Source organism: Lepidochelys kempii, chromosome 9 (genome assembly GCF_965140285.1).
Source record: "Lepidochelys kempii isolate rLepKem1 chromosome 9, rLepKem1.hap1, whole genome shotgun sequence".
Classification (NCBI taxonomy): Eukaryota; Metazoa; Chordata; order Testudines; family Cheloniidae; genus Lepidochelys; species Lepidochelys kempii.
Genome location: NC_136388.1, coordinates 56,413,096 through 56,435,764, shown reverse-complemented (window position 1 = coordinate 56,435,764; position 22,669 = coordinate 56,413,096). Strand labels below are relative to the sequence as shown.

Here is a 22,669-nt window from a genome sequence, read left to right as displayed (position 1 = left end):
TACAGGACTGCATCACACTCATGCTCTGATCAGGGCCGGCTCCAGGCACCAGCGGTCCAAGCAGGTGCTTAGGGCGGCAGTGTTTCCGTGATGGCAGCAATTCGGCGGCAGCTCCTCTGTCCCGCCGGCCGTGGTGGCAATTTGGCGGCAGCTTCTCTGTTCTGCCGGCTGCGGCGGCAAATCAGCGGCAACTTCTCCCTTTTGCCATCCGCGGCGACAGTTTTTTTCACTGCTTGGGGCGGCAAAAACTGTAGAGCTGGCCCTGGCTCTGATGAATGGAGTGGCATAGGTTTGAAGAAAGCAAGGCCACTGTATTAACAATGTATTACCACACAGAGTAGCTCAGGTGCTTCTTCAGAGGGAGGGAACCAAGATTCTGTGACTATCCCTATGTGGTCAGCTTTGTTATCTGTACATTTGGCTCCAGTGCCCTCCCTCAGAGCAGAGGTTTGACTGCTGAGCTGAAATATCATCATAAAGCCTGGGTGATTCCTGCAGAAAGGGCTCAATCCTGCACCCAGGGAAAGCAATGACAGTGATCCCACTGACTGCAATAGATGCAGGATCAGGCCTCAAATGTCCAGAGGAACTTATGCATCTTGGAGCCTGAGCCAGCTCCCTCTGGAGTCAATGGTAATCTTTCCACTGACTTCAGCGGCAGTTGAATTGGGTCATTAAAGCACAAGGCAAGAACCAACTTTAAACCCCAATCTTACAAGGTGCTGAGCCCTTCTTGAGAGATTCAGAATATCTTCCATTCCCAGTGAATCACCTCATAAGATGGAACTGCAGGGTCAGAGGATCGGAATCCTCTTGAGTGTCCGGGATCAGAGGGAATTGAGTCTGGCGCCCACCTGAATGCTCTATGATGCCCTTATTGGAGATGGCTTTATTTTGGTGTCTGTGAATACATATCTGATTTTGGGCATCTTGCGGGAGGCCTCCTTAATGGGGAGGAATGTGGATCATAAGACTGTTAAGCTTCCATCATAACAGTCTGAAATTACAGGTGAGCACATCTTGAAGCAGACTGAAACCAGAAAGGTTGAAGAGGGAGGAAGAGGAAGAGAGGAATAGGGAGAGGGAGGGAATATGTCGCTAAAGGAAAAGGAAGGAGGGCAGAGACACTAACCACAAGATTGGTGAGGTGCAAAGATGGCATGCTCAGACCAAAGAAAAGCCTTTCAAAAAGAAGACAAAAGTGAAATAACCCCCATTTTTTGCTCAAGCTTTGGAGAGAGAGCCAGCAGCTAAAAAAGAAAAAGAAAAAAAGAGAATAAAGAAAATAGGGGGGAAACTAATCAAAGACAAGGATCTAATCATAAACCAATCCAAGCACACTTCACAAGAAATGTGATCGGCACAGCTGCTGCACAGGGAAAGCCAATTCCGTATCTGACTCAAAAGAATTGGGAAGATTCAAAAGGCAAGACCTCCCAGGAACATCCCACAGGATGGGGGATTCGGTTCATCATTGTTGTATCTGGTAGTTTGGTTTGTTTGTTTTTAAAATCTCTGATTCCCCCAAGAGAAAAAAAAAGTGGAAGAACCCAGCTCTTTCGGTCTGAGGCTGCAGTGACTCTTATCCCATCTCCCTCTCTCTCTTTTCTGATCCCTTCTCCTCCCCTTCTTGCTCCCATTGCCCAAGTCCTATTGGCTGGAAAGGAGAACTCGGCTTCTTGCCTGGGTTTCTTGCTTTCACAAACATATTTGCAGCTCACGGGCCAAATTACGACCCAGTGTAAGTGGAAGCAATGCCACTGACTACAGTGAAGCTGCAGCTGCTTGCACCAAGTCTGAATTTGATCCATTTTTTAAAGGACAGGGCCTGGGACAATTATGGGCAAAACCTCTTCTTTCCCCTTGGAAAAGTCTGAAGCAGAACTGGGCTATCTGGTGCCATGCTTGGCAATTTCAGGTGGTTTTCTCTGGTAGAATGAAATGGTGGCCGATCAAATCAAACATGTCACCAATTTCACAAGATCTGGAGTTCTTTTCCAGAATGAACCATTGAAACAATCTGTATTCACTAGCAAAAGAAAATAAACAATTCTCTTTCTCTTTGGGCAGAGTCCACTCCCAGCCCTTCAGGGCAGAGAAGCTCTCCCCACTCCAGAGCTTTTCTCCAAACCACCTGAAAACTTCTGGCAGCTCTGATTCCCACACAACACTTTTCTACATGGCTCTAGTTCGAACCACTGCATAAAACAATTTTCAGCCATGTGCTAGCCAAAGCAGCAAGTGGAAATGTCACCACTTCACAGTAGTGGTGGCTTAAAAATATATGGCTTTAATTAAAAAAAAGATAAAATCCTCTCCCTCCACAGCCCTTGGTTTTAGCTTTTGAAGCCAAACTTATTCCCCACAGCTCTTCCCTGAGTCATCTGGGGAAATCCCACTCGCTATCAGCTGAACCTGCCTGTCTTTTAGTACTGGGCTCACTTTCCGCACCTCCCATCCCTTCCTCACACACCACTCGGGGCCACTGGCTGGCTCTGAATCCCTCTCCTAACGATCAGAACCAATGGGCCTTCTCTTACAGTTCACTGTGCTTGCGTTACACCTTGGTCTCGGCCATTCCACCACTCCCCGGAAGCCTGTACGTTCTCCTTTTGCTGGTGAGGATTTACGTCAGAGTCATGCATGGGATTTCCATTCCATGACTGCAATGATGTAACCCTCACAATCCCTGCAGGAGCAGAAGGCCACCCATTTTGCAGACATTTCATCATAAATGTTTCCAGCAGTAAATTAGAACCGAAACCCAAATGTGTTAAAGCAAAGGGAATGCTTTGGGTCAGTTCTGTGTCCCTCTGTGTCATCACCACACAATTTTCTGTCACATGAAACTCTTCTCTTTAAAGAGACCATGTGAATCCAGTGGCCACTCGATCCTGGTCCCCATTGACTCTGTGATACTTGTCTTGAAGCTCACTCTTTAAAGATGAGCTGGCTAGAATAGCCTCTCCCTTCTTCATTTCCTATCAACACTTGCCTTACCATCACACTGACCAGTGCACCTGCCCTGCTGGCCATCTCTTTAAGGACACTGTTCAGCTAGCCCATCCCGAGTGCCTGTGGAACGCATGCCCTTAACATGGGAACAGTGTCAGAAAGCAGTTCTCTCGTGCGAAAGAGCTAGTTCCTTCCCAGCATGCTCTCCTAAAACCTCACCAACCTTCCTACTAAACTGAACAGGGGGGAGCGGTCGTAAAATGGATCCCGGCCATCATACAGCGGGTACTCCGGAAAGATGTCTTCCTCCAGGTCCTCCTCCTCCTCCTCCTCCTCCTCCTTCCCCACGTGCTGCTCGTCAGCAGGCTCGGTGATGTCGGAGTCGGGGTTCGAGAAGGTGGGGGAGGGGGTGAGATCAGCCATGCGCTCGCTCATGCATGTGTTGAAAAGAGGAGAGCTGTTGCAGCCAGAGATATCTGAACTAAGGTTAGTACAACAAGATAGAAGACAGGTTAACACCAGCTATTCCAAACAGAAGAGAGAGAAAGAATAGGCTTTTTCTTTTACACCAAGGACCGTCGCTATTCAGGAGGGGAGAGGGAAATAAGACCTGCCTGTCCAAAGTGTCTTACAAAGAAGCCCCCAGTGTCGCCAGCTAACAAGTGTGGAAAAACTGGTGTGAAAGATGGGAACTGCCACCTCGGACTTTGCAGAGGATTCAGCAAAGCAGGAACGTAGCTCTGTCAACTAAGGCCCCGGTAGAGTGCCCACTGGCATCAAGGGGAGTCCTTCCATTGCTGTTAACTGGCAAGGATCAGGCCTTGAGTGCACCAAGGTTGGTCGCGTTCGGCAGCACCCTACTGACAGGTCCAGTCCCTTTGACACCTCCTAGCTGACAGCAGTGTGCCCTTCCAACTGGCAGGTGGGAAGCACATGAGGAGACACAGCACATACAGTACAGCACACCGAGAGATGTTCAGATGCCAATGAGCACGCCTGCGTGTGTGCACACAAACACACATCCATGGACATGGAAACCTGACAGCAGGGTCCTCAACCTGTCCCCTTTCCATCATGGGGAACATCCAACCCACCCGGAATCCCCCTCCCACGCTACAAGATGGTAAAGGCAGGGGGCTGCCACTCCCAGGTTGAGAGCCCGGGTCTTGTGGTTATTAGGCACAGCTTCAAAGAAGGCAATGAGAAGTTCACCACCAACTTGTTGTAGCAGGGCACCAAGTGCCTAGGTGCAGTAGGAGTCCCAGAAAATCACTCCTGAGCACCCATGCAGAGGGCAGAGAAAACTGATTGTGGAAAACAGTGCTCCTTAGATATTAGTTTGCTGCCTGGTGCAACCCTTTCACCCACAGCAACCACTATGGTCTCTCCGCACTGCACCAGTTGTCCCTATCAAACCAAGCAATGTTTCCTTCTGTGGGTATGTTTGGATTGCAGGTGGATTTAGAAAAAGGAGGAACAAGGCTCTCACCTGCCAACCAGTCTGAACCAGGGGAAACGGTCATAGAAGGGATCTCCGCCCGTCACAACGTTGTCACAGTCCTCAAGGATGCTAGAAGGCACTTCTGCTGCCCTGTCATACATTTCACGCATCAGATCCAGCCTCTGTCTGCAAGAAGAAACAGAGAGAAACAGACGTATACAATGAGGTTTAAGGATCTAGAGCAGCTTCCAGCCCCTTGAGCATCGAGTCAGAGCCACACACACCATCCCCATACCACTGTACTTCTGGGGTATCCAATGCATTACAGCCACACACATCAGCCCCATATCACTATACTTCTGGGGTAAACAACACACAAACAACCTGAACTACAGGAACTGAATTCCAGCCCCCATGGTGCAGTTACCCTATGAAGGGGAAACCTCTCCATCCGTGCATGGTGTGGAGTGGGGAGAGCTATAACAATAGACCTAATGGAACCATGGGGACCATATGAGTGAGGAAGTATCAGTTTAGATACATAATGAAATACAGGTCTATGTTATTTTGCCATGTATTATTGCTCATTGATCATTCTTGTTTATTTGTGAAGGCAGTGGTAATAAATGTGCAAGGAATAAACTCTCACTGATTGATGGGCGTGTGCATGCAACTTCAAACCAAGGGGCTAGGACCACAAGACAGGAGACTCCACAACTCTACTCTTCTTGTCCTGAATGTGCCAGCCCGCCCAGTACAATACAAGTGACTGTGCCACAGTACCTCTGCCCTATTCTACCTGAGTTTCTCCAGAGTCCAGTAATGTGTTGCTCCATTCTTCTGGTCCTGCACTTCCACAGCCACAATGGTTCGTGGAAAGGGCCGTTTCTCACGATCTTTGGCAGCATTGGGGGGCAGCAGGTCGGGAGGCAGAGGTGAGTAAAGAGTGTCTGTGAGGAGGACGAACTGGAACTGGACCTGGGAATGGACAGAGGGTTAGAGAATCAGTATGTGTGTGGAGGGCTCATGGTGAATGGGGATCCCCAGTAAGTGCCTTTGGACTGTTGGCATCCATCCACTCTGTATAACTCCTGAGATGCACAAAGGGCCACCCCTGACCTCTGGGTAAGCGGGTGTCAGTGACTTCCATGGAGTTACACGTGCTTACGCCAGGTTCGAATCTGACCCATTGCTTCTGGTAGAACCTGTAATATGGCTCATCTAGGAACACGTTTTCCAGTCTTTGAGAGCCCCAGTCATTGACCTCATTCACAGCTTTGCCATCTTGGTGGTACATGCAAGCTGATGAGACTCTACTAAAGCAGAGGGCTGCAGTTTCTGTCCCATGTGCTTACTGTCTGTGCACAAACACCTCTTGATTTGGTAATTACTGGGAAATGCACGTGCTTAGCTCTGCATCCAGCAACCATGGGGAAGTGGAGGCATCCAATTTCCTCCAAAAAATTGGAACGAAAACTCAGTTACATAACTCGGGGTAAAATCCCGGAGAGCCTGAGTGTGACAGGGACAATTTCCTGGTGCAAGTGCTGGAGGAACCAACTAGGGGCAGAGCTCTTCTTGACCTGATGCTCACAAACTGGGAAGAATAAGTAGGGGAAGAAAAAGTGGATGGGAACCTGGGAGGCAGTGACCATGAGATGGTCAAGTTCAGGATCCTGACAAAAGGAAGAAAGGAGAGCAGCAGAATATGGACCCTGGACTTCAGAAAAGCAGACTTTGACTCCCTCAGGGAACTGATGGGCAGGATTCCCTGGGAGAATAACATGAGGGGGAAAGGAGTCCAGGAGAGCTGGCTGTATTTTAATGTATCCTTATTGAGGTTGCAGGAACAAACCATCCCGATGTGTAGAAAGAATAGTAAATATGGCAGGCGACCAGCTTGGCTTAACAGTGAAATCCTTGCTGATCTTAAACACAAAAAAGAAGCTTACAAGAAGAGGAAGACTGGACAAATGACCAGGGTAGAGTATAAAAATATTGTTCAGGCATGCAGGAGTGAAATCAGGAAGGCCAAATCACACTTGGGGTTGCAACTGGCAAGAGATGTTAAGAGTAACAAGTAGGGTTTCTTCAGGTATGTTAGCAACAAGAAGAAAGTCAAGGAAAGTGGGGGCCCCTTACAGAATGGGGGAGGCAACCTAGTGACAGAGGATGTGGAAAAAGCTAATGTAGTCAACGTTTTTTTTGCCTCTGTCTTCATGAACAAGGTCAGCTCCCAGACAACTAAAGCAGCAGCACAGCATGGGGAGGAGGTGACCAGCCCTCTGTGGAGAAAGAAGTGGTTCAGGACTATTTAGAAAAGCTGGACAAGCACACGTCCATGGGGCCAGATGTGCTGCATCCGAGGGTGCTAAAGGAGTTGGTGAATGTGACTGCAGAGCCATTGGCCATTATCTTTGAAAACTCATGGCGATTGCGGGAGGTTCTGAATGACTGGAAAAAGGCTAACATAGTGCCAATCTTTAAAAAAGGGAAGAAGGAGGATCCGGGGAACTACAGGCCAGTCAGCCTCACCTCAGTCCCTGGAAAAATCATGGAGCAGGTCCTCAAGAAACCAATTTTGAAGCACTTAGAGGAGAGGAAAGTGATCAGGAACAGTCAGCATGGATTCACCAAGGGGAAGGCATGCCTGACAAATCTAATTGCCTTCTATGATGAGATAACTGGCTCTGTGGAGGAGGGGAAAGCAGTGGATGTGTTATTCCTTGACTTTAGCAAAGCTTTTGACATGGTCTCCCACAGTATTCTTGCTAGTAAGTTAAAGAAGTATGGGCTGGATGAATGAACTCTAAGGTGGATAGAAAGCTGGCTAGATTGTCGGGCTCAACGGGTAGTGATCAACGGCTCCATGTCTAGTTGGCAGCCGGTATCAAGCGGCGTGCCCCAAGGGTTGGTCCTGGGGCCGGTTTTGTTCAATATCTTCATTAATGATCTGGAGGATGGCGTGGATTGCACCCTCAGCAAGTTTGCAGATGACACTAAACTGGGAGGAGTGGTAGATACGCTGGAGGGTAGGGATAGGATACAGAGGGAGCTAGAAGAAAGAACGGTTACTTACCTTCTTGTAACTGTTGTTCTTCGAGATGTGTTGTTTACGTCCATTCCACATTAGGTGTGCATGCGCTGCGTGCACCAGCGTCGGAAACTTTTTCCCTTAGCGGCTCCCGTCGGGCAGGCGGGTCCCCCAAGTGGTGCCACTGTGCCGTGCAAAAATACCCCTGCCGCCCAACCCCCTCCGGGTCCTTCTTGCTGGCGACTCCAACAGTGGGGTAGGAGGGTCGGTGGTGGAATAGATGAGAACAACACATCTTGAAGAACAACAGTTACAAGAAGGTAAGTAACCATTTTTTCTTCTTTCAGTGCTTGTTCACATCCATTCCACATTAGGTGAATCACAAGCTTACCTCTGGAGGAGGGTAGGAGTCACGGAACAACTGATTGGAGGACCACTCTGCCAACTGCCACATCCTCTCTGGCCTGCTGGTTGACCACGTAATGGGTTGTGAAGGTGTACACCAAGGACCAGGTGTCTGCTCTGCAGATCTCCTCCACCTCCATGTCCAGCGCCCGTACAGTGGCCTTCCCGCTCCGGGGTACTACGCACCAAGGAAGCCGGAGCCAGCGTTGGGCACTGCGGGCCCGGTGGCTGCAACGCGGCTTCCATCAACAACTGCTTTAAATGAAAGTATCTTTCTTTCTGTATTCTTGGCTTGAACGTCTTGCAAATCTTACACCGCTCAGTTTGATGTTCTTCCCCCAGGCAATGTAGACATGAGCCATGGGGGTCACTAACTGGCACAGGCTTGTGGCACGTGGCACAAGCCTTAAACCCATGGGCCTGCAGCATGCCCCATGGCCCGGGGTGGGTGCTGGAAGCCTTCAAGCACCTAATCACTTAATTGTCCACAACAAAGGTATGCTAACTAACTGATAACAGCTATTTATGAGAAAGGCTAAGGGAATGCTCTCATCCAAGAGAGAGAGGTTGTTCCAAAGCCGCCACGGACGATAAGAAGGAACCGGAGGGGGTCGGCAGGCAGGTGTATATATGCAAGGCGCAGTGGCGCCACTCAGGGGCCCTGCCAGCCCGACAGGAGCCACTAACGGAAAAAGTTTCTGACGCTCGTGCACGCGACGCACGCATACCTAATGTTGGATGGACGTGAACAAGCACTCAAAGAAGAACTAGAGGATTCTAGAAGAACTAGAGGATTCCAGGCAGGGCAGAAAAGGTGGGGGAGTAGCACTGTATGTAAGGGAGCAGTATGACTGCTCAGAGCTCCGGTACGAAACTGCAGAAAAACCTGAGTGTCTCTGGATTAAGTTTAGAAGTGTGTGCAACAAGAGTGATGTAGTGGTGGGAGTCTGCTATAGACCACCGGACCAGGGGGATGAGGTGGATGAGGCTTTCTTCCGGCAGCTCACGGAAGCTACTAGATCGCATGCCCTGATTCTCATGGGTGACTTTAATTTTCCTGATATCTGCTGGGAGAGCAATACAGCGGTGCATAGACAATCCAGGAAGTTTTTAGAAAGCGTAGGGGACAATTTCCTGGCGCAAGTGCTAGAGGAGCCAACTGGGGGGGCGCTTTTCTTGACCTGCTGCTCACAAATCGGGTAGAATTAGTGGGGGAAGCAAAAGTGGATGGGAATCTGGGAGGCAGTGACCATGAGTTGGTTGAGTTCAGGATCCTGACGCAGGGAAGAAAGGTAAGCAGCAGGATACGGACCCTGGACTTCAGGAAAGCAGACTTCGACTCCCTCAGGGAACGGATGGCCAGGATCCCCTGGGGGACTAACTTGAAGGGGAAAGGAGTCCAGGAGAGCTGGCTGTATTTCAAGGAATCCCTGTTGAGGTTACAGGGACAAACCATCCCGATGAGTCGAAAGAATAGTAAATATGGCAGGCGACCAGCTTGGCTTAATGGTGAAATCCTAGCGGATCTTAAACATAAAAAAGAAGCTTACAAGAAGTGGAAGGTTGGACGTATGACCAGGGAAGAGTATAAAAATATTGCTCGGGCATGTAGGAATGTTATCAGGAGGGCCAAATCGCACCTGGAGCTGCAGCTAGTCAGAGATGTCAAGAGTAACAAGAAGGGTTTCTTCAGGTATGTTGGCAACAAGAAGAAAGCCAAGGAATGTGTGGGCCCCTTACTGAATGAGGGAGGCAACCTAGTGACAGAGGATGTGGAAAAAGCTAATGTACTCAATGCTTTTTTTGCCTCTGTTTTCACTAACAAGGTCAGCTCCCAGACTGCTGCGCTGGGCATCACAAAATGCAGAAGAGATGGCCAGCCCTCTGTGGAGATAGAGGTGGTTAGGGACTATTTAGAAAAGCTGGACGTGCACAAGTCCATGGGGCCGGACGAGTTGCATCCGAGAGTGCTGAAGGAATTGGCAGCTGTGATTGCAGAGCCACTGGCCATTATCTTTGAAAACTCGTGGCGAACCAGGGAAGTCCCAGATGACTGGAAAAAGGCTAATGTAGTGCCAATCTTTAAAAAAGGGAAGAAGGAAGATCCTGGGAACTACAGGCCAGTCAGCCTCACCTCAGTCCCTGGAAAAATCATGGAGCAGGTCCTCAAAGAATCAATCCTGAAGCACTTGCAAGAGAGGAAAGTGATCAGGAACAGCCAGCATGGATTCACCAAGGGAAGGTCATGCCTGACTAATCTAATCGCCTTTTATGATGAGATTACTGGTTCTGTGGATGAAGGGAAAGCAGTGGATGTATTGTTTCTTGACTTTAGCAAAGCTTTTGACACGGTCTCCCATAGTATTCTTGTCACCAAGTTAAGGAAGTATGGGCTGGATGAATGCACTATAAGGTGGGTAGAAAGCTGGCTAGATTGTCGGGCTCCATGGGTAGTGATCAATGGCTCCATGTCTAGTTGGCAGCCGGTATCAAGTGGAGTGCCCCAAGGGTCGGTCCTGGGGCCGGTTTTATTCAATATCTTCATAAATGATCTAGAGGATGGTGTGGATTGCACTCTCAGCAAATTTGCGGATGATACTAAACTGGGAGGAGTGGTAGATACGCTGGAGGGGAGGGATAGGATACAGAAGGACCTAGACCAATTGGAAAATTGGGCCAAAAGGAATCTGATGAGGTTCAATAAGGATAAGTGCAGGGTCCTGCACTTAGGATGGAAGAACCCAATACACAGCTACAGAGTAGGGACCGAATGGCTAGGCAGCAGTTCTGCGGAAAAGGACCTAGGGGTGACAGTGGACGAGAAGCTGGATATGAGTCAGCAGTGTGCCCTTGTTGCCAAGAAGGCCAATGGCATTTTGGGATGTATAAGTAGGGGCATAGCGAGCAGATCGAGGGACGTGATCGTTCCCCTCTATTCGACATTGGTGAGGCCTCATCTGGAGTACTGTGTCCAGTTTTGGGCCCCACACTTCAAGAAGGATGTGGATAAATTGGAGAGAGTCCAGCGAAGGGCAACAAAAATGATTAGGGGACTGGAACACATGACTTATGAGGAGAGGCTGAGGGAGCTGGGATTGTTTAGCCTGCAGAAGAGAAGAATGAGGGGGGATTTGATAGCAGCTTTCAACTACCTGAAAGGGGGTTCCAAAGAGGATGGCTCTAGACTGTTCTCAATGGTAGCAGATGACAGAACGAGGAGTAATGGTCTCAAGTTGCAGTGGGGGAGGTTTAGATTGGATATTAGGAAAAACTTTTTCACTAAGAGGGTGGTGAAACACTGGAATGAGTTACCTAGGGAGGTGGTAGATCTCCTTCCTTAGAGGTTTTTAAGGTCAGGCTTGACAAAGCCCTGGCTGGGATGATTTAACTGGGAATTGGTCCTGCTTTGAGCAGGGGGTTGGACTAGATGCCCTTCTGGGGTCCCTTCCAACCCTGATATTCTATGATTCTATGATTCTATGATTGTGACAAAAGAAATCTGATGAGGTTCAACAAAGACAAGTGCAGAGTCCTGCACTTAGGATGGAAGAATCCCATGCACTGCTACAGACTAGGGACCGAGTGGCTAGGCAGCAGTTCTGTAGAAAAGGACCTAGGGGTTACAGTGGACGAGAAGCTGGATATGAGTCAACAGTGTGACCTTGTTGCCAAGAAGGCGAATGGCATTTTGGGATGTATAAGTAGGAGCACTGCCAGCAGATCGAGGGACATGATCATTCTCCTCTATTCGGCATTGGTGAGGCCTCATCTGGAGTACTGTGTCCAGTTTTGGGCCCCACACTACAAGAAGGATGTGGAAAAATTGGAAAAAGTCCAGCGGAGGGTTACAAAACTGATTAGGGGTCTGGAACACATGACTTATGAGAAGAGGCTGAGGGATCTGGGCTTATTTAGTCTGCAGAAGAGAAGAATGAGGGGAGATTTGATAGCTGCTTTCAACTATCTGAAAGGGGGTTCCAAAGAGGAAGGATCTAGACTGTTCTCAGTGGTAGCAGATGACAGAACAAGGAGTAATGGTCTCAAGTTGCAGTGCGGGAGGTTTAAGTTGGATATTAGGAAAAACTTTTTCACTAGGAGGGTGGTGAAGCACTGAAATGGGTTACCTAGGGAGGTGGTGGAATCTCCTTTCTTAGAGGTTTTTAAGGTCAGGCTTGACAAAGCCCTGGCTGGGATGATTTAGTCGGGGATTGGTCCTGCTTTGAGCAGGGGATTGGACTAGATGACCTCCTGAGGTTCCTTCCAACCCTGGTATTCTATGATTCTATGATTCTATGAGAGAAGGTGCTTACTTTCTTCTTCAGCTCCACACTAATGGCATTGGCCTCCTTTAAGAAAATTGCATTGCCCCACAGCAGGTCCCGGAGCGATGTGAATTGGTACCACTTCCACTTCCTGAAGGCCCAGAGGGCCAGCTCAAACTCCTGCTCAGTCCACTGCACTGTTGAGACAAAGAGACAAGGTCACTTCCTTCAAAGGACACCCCCAACACTCCTCTGCCTACCACCACTAACACCGACACTCACGCTGCCTTGATTCCATCCAGGCTGTGGAGAGGATTTCAGAGATTCCAAGGCAACCAAGGACCACTGTGATCAGCTAGTCTGACCCACTGTATAGCGCAGACCATAGACCTGCCCCCAAATAATTCCTAGAGCAGAGCTTTTAGAAAAACACCCAGTCATGATTGAAAATTCGCCAGTGATGGAGAATCCACCACAACCCTTAGTAAATTGTCCCAATGGTTAATTCCTCTCACTGTTAAAAAATTATGTCTTATTTCCAATCTGAGTCTGTCTAGCTTCAATTTCCAGAGATTGGATTGTGTTTGACCTTTTTCTGCTAGATTGAAGATCCCATGATCATGTATTTGCTCCCCAAGTAAGTACTTATAAAATGTGATCAAGTCACCCCTTCACCTTCTCTTCGTTAAGCTAAATAGACTGAGCTCCGTGAGTCTATCACTACAAGGCAGGTTTTCTAATCCTTTAATCATTCTCGTGGCTCTTCTTTGACACCTCTCCAGTTTATCAACATCCTTCTTGAATTGTGGGCACCAGACCTGGACACAGTGTTCCAGCAGCAGTCAACCTCAGTGCCAAAGACAGGTAAAATAATTTAGCTAATCCTAAGGATTCCCCTGTTTATACATCCCAAGATCGCATTAGCTCTTTTGGCCACAGCATCACACTGGGAGCTCGTGGTCAGCTGATTATTCTCCACAACCCCCAAATCTTTTTCAGAGTCCCTGCTTCCCAGGATAGAGCCATCCTGTAAGTGTGGCCTGCATTCTTTGTTCCCAGATGTACACAATTACAGCTAGCTGTGTTAAAACTCATATTTGCTTGTCTCATGTTTACCAACTGATCCAGATCTCTCTGAATCAGTGACCTGCCCTCATCGTTATTTACCACTCCCCCACTTTCTGTGTCACCTGCAAACTTTACCAGTGATGATTTTATGTGACTGGCTCTGAAATAGAGGCACATGAGGAAATACAGTTTTCTCTTCTTGTCCTAATAACTGTTCCACACACAAGTCAGGAGGGCATCAAAGTGCAAGGTCCAAGAGAAATACCACAGACACACAAGGAGGGCATAAGCCAAAACTAACTCCACTCTGTCAGCAGCTGTCATAAACATACAGCTAAGGGGAGCATAAAATCCCTCCTTTGCCTGTAAAGGGCTAAGAAGCTCAGATAACCTGTGTCATAAATATAAAGAGAAGGGTAACCACCTTTCTGTATACAGTGCTATAAAATCTCTCCTGGCCAGAGGCAACTTCCTGTTACCTGTAAAGGGTTAAGAAGCTCAGCTAACCTGGCTGGCACCTGACCCAAAGGACCAATAAGGGGACAAGATACTTTCAAATCTTGGGGGCAGGGAAGGCTTTTGTTTGTGCTCTTTGTTTATGTGGTTGCTCTCTCTTGGGACTGAGAGAGGCCAAACAGAAATCCATCTTCTCCAACCCATCCTAATCCAAGTCTCCAGTATAGGTACACCAGGCAAGGCAGATTAGTTTATCTTTTGTTTTATGTGAATTTTCCCTCTGTTAAGAGGGAGGTTTATTCCTGTTTTCTGTAACTTTAAGGTTTTGCCCAGAGGGGGGATCCTCTGTGTTTTGAATCTGAATAGCCTGTATTTTCCATCCTGATTTTACAGAGATGATTTTTACCAGTCAGAACCTGACTGATTTTTCCATTGTTCCAAGATCCAGAGGTTTGGGTCTTTGACGATTTTGTAACCAGTTGGTGAGGATATTATTCTCAAGCCTCCCCAGGAAATGGGGTGTGTAGGGCTTGGGGGTATATTTTGGGGGAAGACGTCTCCAAGTGGGCTCTTTCCCTGTTCTTTGTTTAAAACACTTGGTGGTGGCAGCATACTGTTCAAGGACAAGGCAAAGTTTGTACCTTGGGGAAGTTTTTAACCTAAGCTGGTAAGAATAAGCTTAGGGGGTCTTTCATGCGGGTCCCCACATCTGTACCCTAGAGTTCAGAGTGGGGAAGGAACACTGACACTGACCTCATGCTATTTCTTCATCTCTGTGCCTTATCCATTTGTATGCTGCTTCTTGTTAACTGCACATCAAGAAGCACTAGGCAGTACTAACATGAACGCAAGGAGTATGGAGAATGGGGTGTGTGAGTGCAGTGTGAATATCTGCTGTAACCATTATAATAGCTGTGTCAGCATCCAAAGCAGATACTGAAAATGCTGGAAAATGAGCAGCGCTCTAGCCCCTGAATTCAGACAAGAGTGATTTAACAAGCAACAATCTTGACCCTTTGCCTCCTTCATTCAGCATTATAATCATCCCCCTTGTGGCATTCCACACACTGTAATACCACAGCTTCAGACACCTACAGTTATTTGATATTTTGATACTTAAATGGGGAAACTTTTGGGAAAGGGGGAGCCTATACAGGAAGAATGGGCTCCACCTAAACCAAAATGGAACCAGATTGCAGGCACTTAACATTAAAAAGGTCGTAGAGCAGTTTTTAAACTAAGGGCTGGAGGAAAGCCGACAGGTGTGGAGGAGCACATGGTTCGGACATCCCTTAGGGGAGGATCTATTAATAGATAATCTCTATGTTCTAGTGAGGAGCAGAGGATGGAAAATGATAAAATACAGGCAGGGTCTGATCAGAAACAGTCAAATAAAAAAAGTCCCATTCAATTGCATCATTTAATGGCAGACAGCTAAAAGGAACAAGTTTTTAAATTGCTTATATACCAATGCTAGAAGTCTAAATAATAAAATGGGTGAACCAGAGTGCCTCATATTAAATGAGGATATTGATATAATAGGCAACACAGAAACTTGGTGGAATGAGGATAATCAATGGGATACAGTAATACCAGGGTACAAAATATAACAGAAGGACAGAACAGGTCATGCTGGTGAGGGAGTGGCACTATATGTGAAAGAAAGCGTAGAATCAAATGAAGTAAAAATTGTAAATGAATCAAACTGTACCACAGAATCTGTATGGATAGAAATTCCATGCTCTAATAATAAGAATATACTGGTAGGGATATATTACCGACCACCTGGACAGGATGGTGATAGTGACTGTGAAATGCTCAGGGAGATTAGAGAGGCTATTAAAATAAAAAACTCAATAATAATAATGGGGATTTCAATTATCCCCATATTGACTGGATACTTGTCACCTCAGGACAGGATGCAGAGATAAAGTTTCTTGACACCTTAAATGACTGCTTCTTGGAGCAGCTTGTCCTGGAACCCCCCAGAGGAGAGGCAATTCTTGATTTAATCCTAAATGGAACACAGAATCTGGTCCAAGAGGTGAAGATAGCTGGACTGTTTGGTAATAGTGACCATAATATAATTAAATTTAATATCCCTGTGGCAGGAAAAACACCACAGCAGCCTAACATTGTAGCATTTAATTTCAGAAAGGGGAACTACACAAAAATGAGGAGGTTAGTTAAACAGAAATTAAAGGGTACAGGGTCAAAAGTGAAATCTCTTCAAGTGATGTGGAAGCTTTTTAAAGACACCATAATAGAGGTTCAACTTAAATGTATACCCCTGTCAAGGTTCCCTCCCCACTCTGAACTCTAGGGTACAGATGTGGGGACCTGCATGAAAGACCCCCTAAGCTTATTTTTACCAGCTTACGTTAAAAACTTTCCCAAGGCACAAATTTCATCTTGTCCTTGAATAGTATGCTGCCACCACCAAGTGATTTAGACAAAGAACAGGGAAAGGACCACTTGGAGTTCCTATTTCCCCAAAATAGCCACCCAAGCCCTTAAACCCCCTTTCCTGGGGACGCTTGAGAATAAACAAGATGAGCACAAACCAGACTTGGATTTTTAAGACCCAAAAAACCCAGTCAGATTCTTAAAAAACAGAACTTTATTAGAAGAACAAAAAAAGATAAGAGAACAACTCTGCAAGATCAGAATGGAAGATAATCTTACAGGCAGTCAGATTCAAAACACAGAGAATCCTTCTAGGCAAAACCTTAAGTTACAAAAAGACACAAAAACAGGAATACACATTTCCTCCAGCACAGCGAATTTCACAAGCCAAAACAAAGAAAACCTAACACATTCTCTAACTAGATTTACTTATAAACACTGGAATGCGTTACCTAGGGAGGTGGTAGAATCTCCTTCCTTAGAGGTTTTTAAGGTCAGGCTTGACAAAGCCCTGGCTGGGATGATTTAACTGGGAATTGGTCCTGCTTTGAGCAGGGGGTTGGACTAGATGACCTTCTGGGGTCCCTTCCAACCCTGATATTCTATGATTCTATGATTCTATACTTACTAACTTTACAGGAGTTGGAGGGCTTGCATCCTTGATCTGTTCCCGGCAAAGGTATCACACAGACAGACAAAAGCCTTTTCCCCCCTCCAGATTTGAAAGTATTTTGTCCCCTCATTGGTCATTTTGGGTGAGGTGCCAGCCAGGTTACCTGAGCTTCTTAACCCTTTACAGGTAAAAGGACTTTGTCTCTGGCCAGGAGGGATTTTACAGCACTGTATACAGAAAGGTGGTTACCCTGCCCTTTATATTTATGACAACCCCAAATTAAAAAACAGTAAAAAAAAAGAGCCACCGTGGCTAAACAGTGAAGTAAAAGAAGCAGTGAGAGGCAAAAAGGCATCCTTTAAAAAGTGGAAGTTAAATCCTAGTGAGGAAAATAGAAAGGAGCATAAACACTGGCAAATGAAGTGTAAAAATACAATTAGGAAGGCCATAAAAGAATTTCAGGAACAGTTAGCCAAAGACACAAAAAGTAATTGCAAAATTTTTTTAAGTACATCAGAAGCAGAAAGCCTGCTAAACAACCAGTGGGGCCACTGGACAATCGAGGTGCTAAAAGAGCACTCAAGGACGATAAGGCCATTGCGGAGAAACTAAATGAATTCTTTGCATTGGTTTTCACGGCTGAGAATATGAGGGAGATTCCCAAACCTGAACCATTCTTTTTAGGTGACAGATCTGAGGAACTGTCCCAGATTGAGGTATCATTAGAGGAGGTTTTGGAACAAATTGATAAATTAAATAGCAATAAGTCACCAGGACCAGATGGTATTCACCCAAGAGTTCTGAAGGAACTCAAATGTGAAATTGCAGAACTACTACCTGTAGTCTGTAAACTATCATTTAAATCAGCTTCTGTACCAGATGACTAGAGGATTGCTAATGTGACACCAATTTTTAAAAAGGGTTCCAGAGGTGATCCTGGCAATTACAGGCCTGTAAGCCTGACTTCAGTACTGGGCAAACTAGTTGAAACTATAATAAAGAACAATATTGTCAGACACAGAGATGAACATAATTTGTTGAGGAAGAGTTAACATGGTTTTAGTAAAAGGAAAAAGACAGTTACCTTTTCCGTAACTGGTGTTCTTCAAGATGTATTGCTCATGTCTATTCCACAATAAGTGTGCGTGCTCACCACGTGCACCGGTGTTGGAAGTTTTTCCCCTAGCAGTACCCATAGGGGAGTGCCCCTAGCGATCCCTGGAGTGGAGTTTTCATGGCGCGGTATAAGGGGTGCTGCGTGCTCCCCCTACCCTCAGTTCCTTCTTGTCAGACAACTCCAACAGAGGGGAAGGAGGACAGGATGTGGAATCAACATGAGCAACACAACTCGAAGAACACCAGTTACGGAAAAGGTAATTATTTTTTCTTCTTCGAGTGATTGCTCATGTGTATTCCACAATAGGTGATTCCAAGCTATATCTGTTGGAGGTGGGTAGGAGTTCACAAATTCTCGGTACGGAGCACAGCCCTGCCAAACCCGGCACCTTCCCTGGTCTGGGAGACGATCGCATAATGAGAGGTGAACGTGTGAACTGAAGACCATGTAGCAGCCCTGCAAATGTCCTGAATGGGGACATGATCTAAAAAGGCAGCCAATAAGGCTTGCGCCCTAGAGGAGTGTGCCCTCACAACTGACGGTGGAGGGATTCCCACCAAGTCATAACAGGTATGGATGCACGAGGTGATCCAATTGGAGAACTGCTGAGTGGAGATCGGCCGACCCCTCATGCATTCGGCCAAGGCGATCAACAACTGTGAAGACTTCCTGAATGGCTTAGTCTGCTCCAGGTAAAAAGCCAGAGCCCGTTTCACATCCAGCTTGTGGAGACGGCGCTCCTCGCTGGACACATAGGGTTTGGGGCAGAGGACCGGCAGGAAAAGGTCCTGACCCATGTGGTAGGCAGAGACCAGCTTCGGGAGGAATGAAGGATGTGGGCGGAACTGGACTTTATCCTTATGGAACGGGGGCTCAGAGGTCAGGGCCCTGAGTTCCGAGACCTGCCTAGCTGACGTGATCGCCACCAGGAAGGCCACCTTCCATGAGAGGTGCGACCAGGAGCACGTAGCTAGTGGCTCAAACGGGGGGACCCATGAGCCAGGCCAGCACCAAGTTCAGATCCCACTGCGGGACTGGGGGCCTAACGTATGGGAAGAGATGATCCAATCCCTTAAGGAATTGGCCAGTCATGGCATGGGAGAATACCACATGCCCCTGCACCGGCGGATGGAAGGCCAATATGGCCGCCAAGTGTACCTTGACAGACCCTGGGCTCTAAGGTGAAGGAGGTAGTCCAAGATTAGCTGGAACCAGGCAGCCACGGGGGAAATGCCCTGCTCAGCCACCCATCAGGAAAACCAAGTAGACTCGGCATGTGGAGGGTTGCCTGCTTTCCAAGAGGATGTGCTGTACTCCTTCCGAGCACGTGCTGTACTCCTTCCGAGCACGTCCTTTCCTCCCAGTCTAACCATTGAGCTGCCACGCCGTGAGGTGGAGTGCCGCTAGGTTGGGATGGAGGAGGCAGCCCTGGTCCTGAGAGAGGAGGTCTGGGTGGGACGGTAACAGCCACGGTGGGGCTACCACCAGGCTCGTGAGGGTCCCGTACCAATGCTACCTGTGCCACACCGGGGCAATCAGGAGGACCCAGGCCCTGTCTGTCTATCTTTTCCAGGACCTTGCTGATCAGTGGAAACAGGGGAAAGGCATAGAGAAACTGGCCTGACCAGGACAGGAGGAAGGCATCAGAGATAGCGCCCTGTCCCAGCCCCCACAGAGCAGAACCGGGGACAGTGACGGTTCTGCCGAGTCACGAACAGGTCCACCTGGAAAACAGGTTCACTCTTGGAAAACTCTGTGCAAAACCTCTGGGTGATGACACCACTCATGCTGAGAGGAGAAGTCACTGAAGTCCTGTGAGTTCCGGGCGCCCGGTAGGTGATAGGCCTGTAGGCAAATGTCATGGGCTATACAGAAGTCCCACAGCTTGAGGGCTTCCAGGCAGAGAATCGGGCCTCCCCTTGCCTGTTGATGTAAAACATCGAGGCTGTGTAGTCCGTGAGAACCATGCCCACCCTGCCCTCCAGGTGTGAGCGGAAGGCCATGCAAGCCAGCCATATCGCCCCGAGCTTCTTGACGTTTATGTGGAGGGCCAGGTCCTGTGCAGACCACAGACCTTGGGTCTGAACGTCTCCCACATGGGCTCCCCACCCCAGGTCTGATGCGTCGGACACCAGCTCCATTGATGGGGGAGGACCATCATTGTAGGGAGGCGATCACCGGTTCAGGCACAGTGAGGACCTTGTCCATCCTGTCTCTGGCCTGGGAGAACATCAAGACCAACCAGAGCTGGAGGGGCCTCACCCTGAGTCTGGTGTGACAAACCAGATATGTGCACGCCGACATGTGACCCAAGAGTTGGAGAAACGCTCTGGCTGTTGTCACTGGAAACCTTGTGACTGTGTCGATGAGCCCTTTCAGGGTCTTGAACCTGTCAGGTGGGAAGGAGGCTCTGGCCGACGTGGCGTCCAGAACTGCCCCAATAAACTCTATGTGTTGTACCGGAACTAATGTGGACTTGGTGTCGTTTACTAACAGGCCCAGAGTGGTGCACGTGGACAGAAGGAGCACCACATGGTCCCGCACCTGCGACTGAGAGCTGTCCTTGACCAGCCAGTCATCCAGATAGGGGAAGATCTGGACCCCACGGTGCCTGAGGTAGGCCGCCACCACAGACATACACTTTGTAAATGCCCTCGGGGCAGTGGACAGGCCAAACGGGAGGACGGTAAATTGGTAGTGTTCCTATCCCACCTTGAAACGGAGGAAATGTCTGTGCCCCTCGAATATATGGATGTGGAAGTATGCATCCTGCAGATCGAGGGCGGCGTACCAGTCCCCGGGATCCAGGGAGGGAATGATGGAGGCCAGGGAGACCATGCGGAACTTGAGCTTCACCATGTACTGGTTCAGGCCTTGCAGGTCCAGGATGGCCCTGAGCCCCCCATTGGCCTTCGGAATAAGGAAATAGCGGGAGTAGTACCCTTTGTGTCTGAACTCTGCTGGCACCACCTCCATCGCTCCTAGGCCAAAGAGCTGCCCCACCTCCTGCTCGAACAGAGCCTTGTGGGAGGGGTCCCCCCGGAGGGACGGGGGAAGAGGGTGGTTGGGCGAGGTAGAGGTAAACTGGAGGGTGTAGCCCTGAGAGATGGTGCTGAGGACCCATCGGTCTGAGGTCAGCCGTGACCACTCCTGGAGAAAAGCACACAACCGGTTGGAGAAGGGAGGCTTTATTGAGGGTAGATCCCTGATGAGAACTAGTGAGTCGCCCCCTGGGCATTCAGTCAAAACTGCTGTTTCCCTGCCTGTTTGCCTTTGGAGGACGAAGGCTGGGGGACAGACCGAGACTGTCTCTGTGGCCGTTTCTTATAGTCCCCCGACTTTTTATACGGGGGCTCGTATTTAGAGTGGGTGGCCTTGGATGGAGCCTGCCATGGTTTAAACTTAAGTCAAGCCGGAGCCAGAACATAGAGGCCAAGAGTCTTAAGTGTAGTGCAGGAGTCCTTCAAGCCATGCAGTTTTATGTCTGTCTCCTTTGCAAACAGAGCCTTGCTGTCAAACGGGAGGTCCTGTAAGGAGCTCTGCACCTCACCGGATAGCCCCGACAGTAGGAGCCACGATGGCCTTCTCATGGACACCATGGAGGTCATGGACCACGCGGCTGTGTTCGCTGCATCTGCCGCTGCCTGCAGGGTTGCCCTGGCAGCCGCTGTACCCTCCTCCACCAGAGCTATGAACTCTTTCCTGTCACGATCATGGAGGAAGTCCTCAAACTTGGGCAGAGAGCCCCACAGATTGAACTCATACCAGTCCAGGAGAGCCTGATGGTTCACCACCCGTAACTGGAAGCTTGAGGACGAATAAATTTTTCTCGCAAATGAATCCAGCCTCCTGGAATCTTTATTTTTCAGAGTAGGGGCTGGTTGGCCCTGCCATTCCCTGTGGTTGACCGATTCAACCACCAGGGAGTTAGGAGCAGGGTGGGTGTAAAGGTATTCATGTCCTTTGGCGGGCACAAAATACTTGCATTCCACTCTCTTAGAGATGGGGGCCAAGGAGGCCGGGGTTTGCCACAAGGCATTTGAAATTTCTGCCACCCCTTCATGGAGTGGCAAGGCCACCCTGCCCAGGACCAAGGCAGTCAGGATGTTAAAAAGGGAGTCCAAGGGCTCCTCCACCTCCTCTGCCTGAAGGCTGAGGTTAATGCCACCCTTTTCAATAGCTTCTGGTGGGCTTTAGAGTCCTCCTGCGGGATGGAGGGAGGAGGGGCCATAATCACCTCATCAGGGGAGCGTAAGGAGGTAGGTGCAGTATTTTGTGTGTCCACCGGCACCGGAGGATCCACCCCCTGGTCGCTCTCCGGGCATGGCGCCAAAGATGCACGTCCCACTGACTCCTTCCTTGGAGGCCGGGAGAGGGAGGCCGATGGCCCTTTTGAGGCTCCAGCCACTGAGCAAACCCCACCGGGGGTTGTGTCAGGGCCCACCGTGCCCACTGGTACCACTGTGCTGGCCACGGGGCCCAGGGCCAGTGCACCTGCTGTGGCACTGGCGGAGCAGGCTGTTCGGTCTGGCTGGCCTGACCCATCAATGGACGACTACGAAGGGAGGCTGGGTTGATGTACGACCTGCTGCTGTCCCTGGACAAGGAGGAGTGGCGGTGCCAGGAGTGGTGCTGACCACGAGACCGCGACCCTGACGTGGAGGAATGGTACTGCCGGTAGCAGCTGCTCTGCGATAGGCTCCAGCGGGAGGATCCACGACGGCAATCGGCGCCCAAGGCTAAGGAAGCAGTGCTGTGGCAGGGTCCTGGAGCGAGACAATGAACGAGAACGGTGTCAACATTCGTGTTGTGACTGACTATGATAGCCCTTTTGAGAAGAGGACCTTCGGCGTTGTCTGCCTCGGTCCTGTCGGTATCCGCTCCTTGAGGCAGAGCGGTGCCTGGAGTCTCT

The 22,669-nt window shown here is 48.9% G+C and overlaps 1 protein-coding gene across 16 annotated transcripts in view; it reads right to left on the bottom strand.

The window, feature by feature from the left end:
• The window catches only part of KIF1A (kinesin family member 1A), a 222,332-nt gene that overhangs the window by 63,798 nt on the left and 135,865 nt on the right, over window positions 1-22,669 (bottom strand). For 11 of the 16 annotated variants that reach the window (XM_073360490.2, XM_073360491.2, XM_073360495.2 and 8 more), the window contains 4 exons: window positions 12,146-12,294; window positions 5,196-5,374; window positions 4,445-4,582; window positions 3,179-3,436 (listed from right to left, as the gene is read on the bottom strand). In XM_073360490.2, the coding sequence (XP_073216591.1) occupies window positions 3,179-3,436; window positions 4,445-4,582; window positions 5,196-5,374; window positions 12,146-12,294 (724 nt within the window). The remainder of the gene's footprint in view (window positions 1-3,178; window positions 3,437-4,444; window positions 4,583-5,195; window positions 5,375-12,145; window positions 12,295-22,669) is intronic. The other 5 variants (XM_073360501.2, XM_073360502.2, XM_073360507.2 and 2 more) reach the window with 1 other exon arrangement.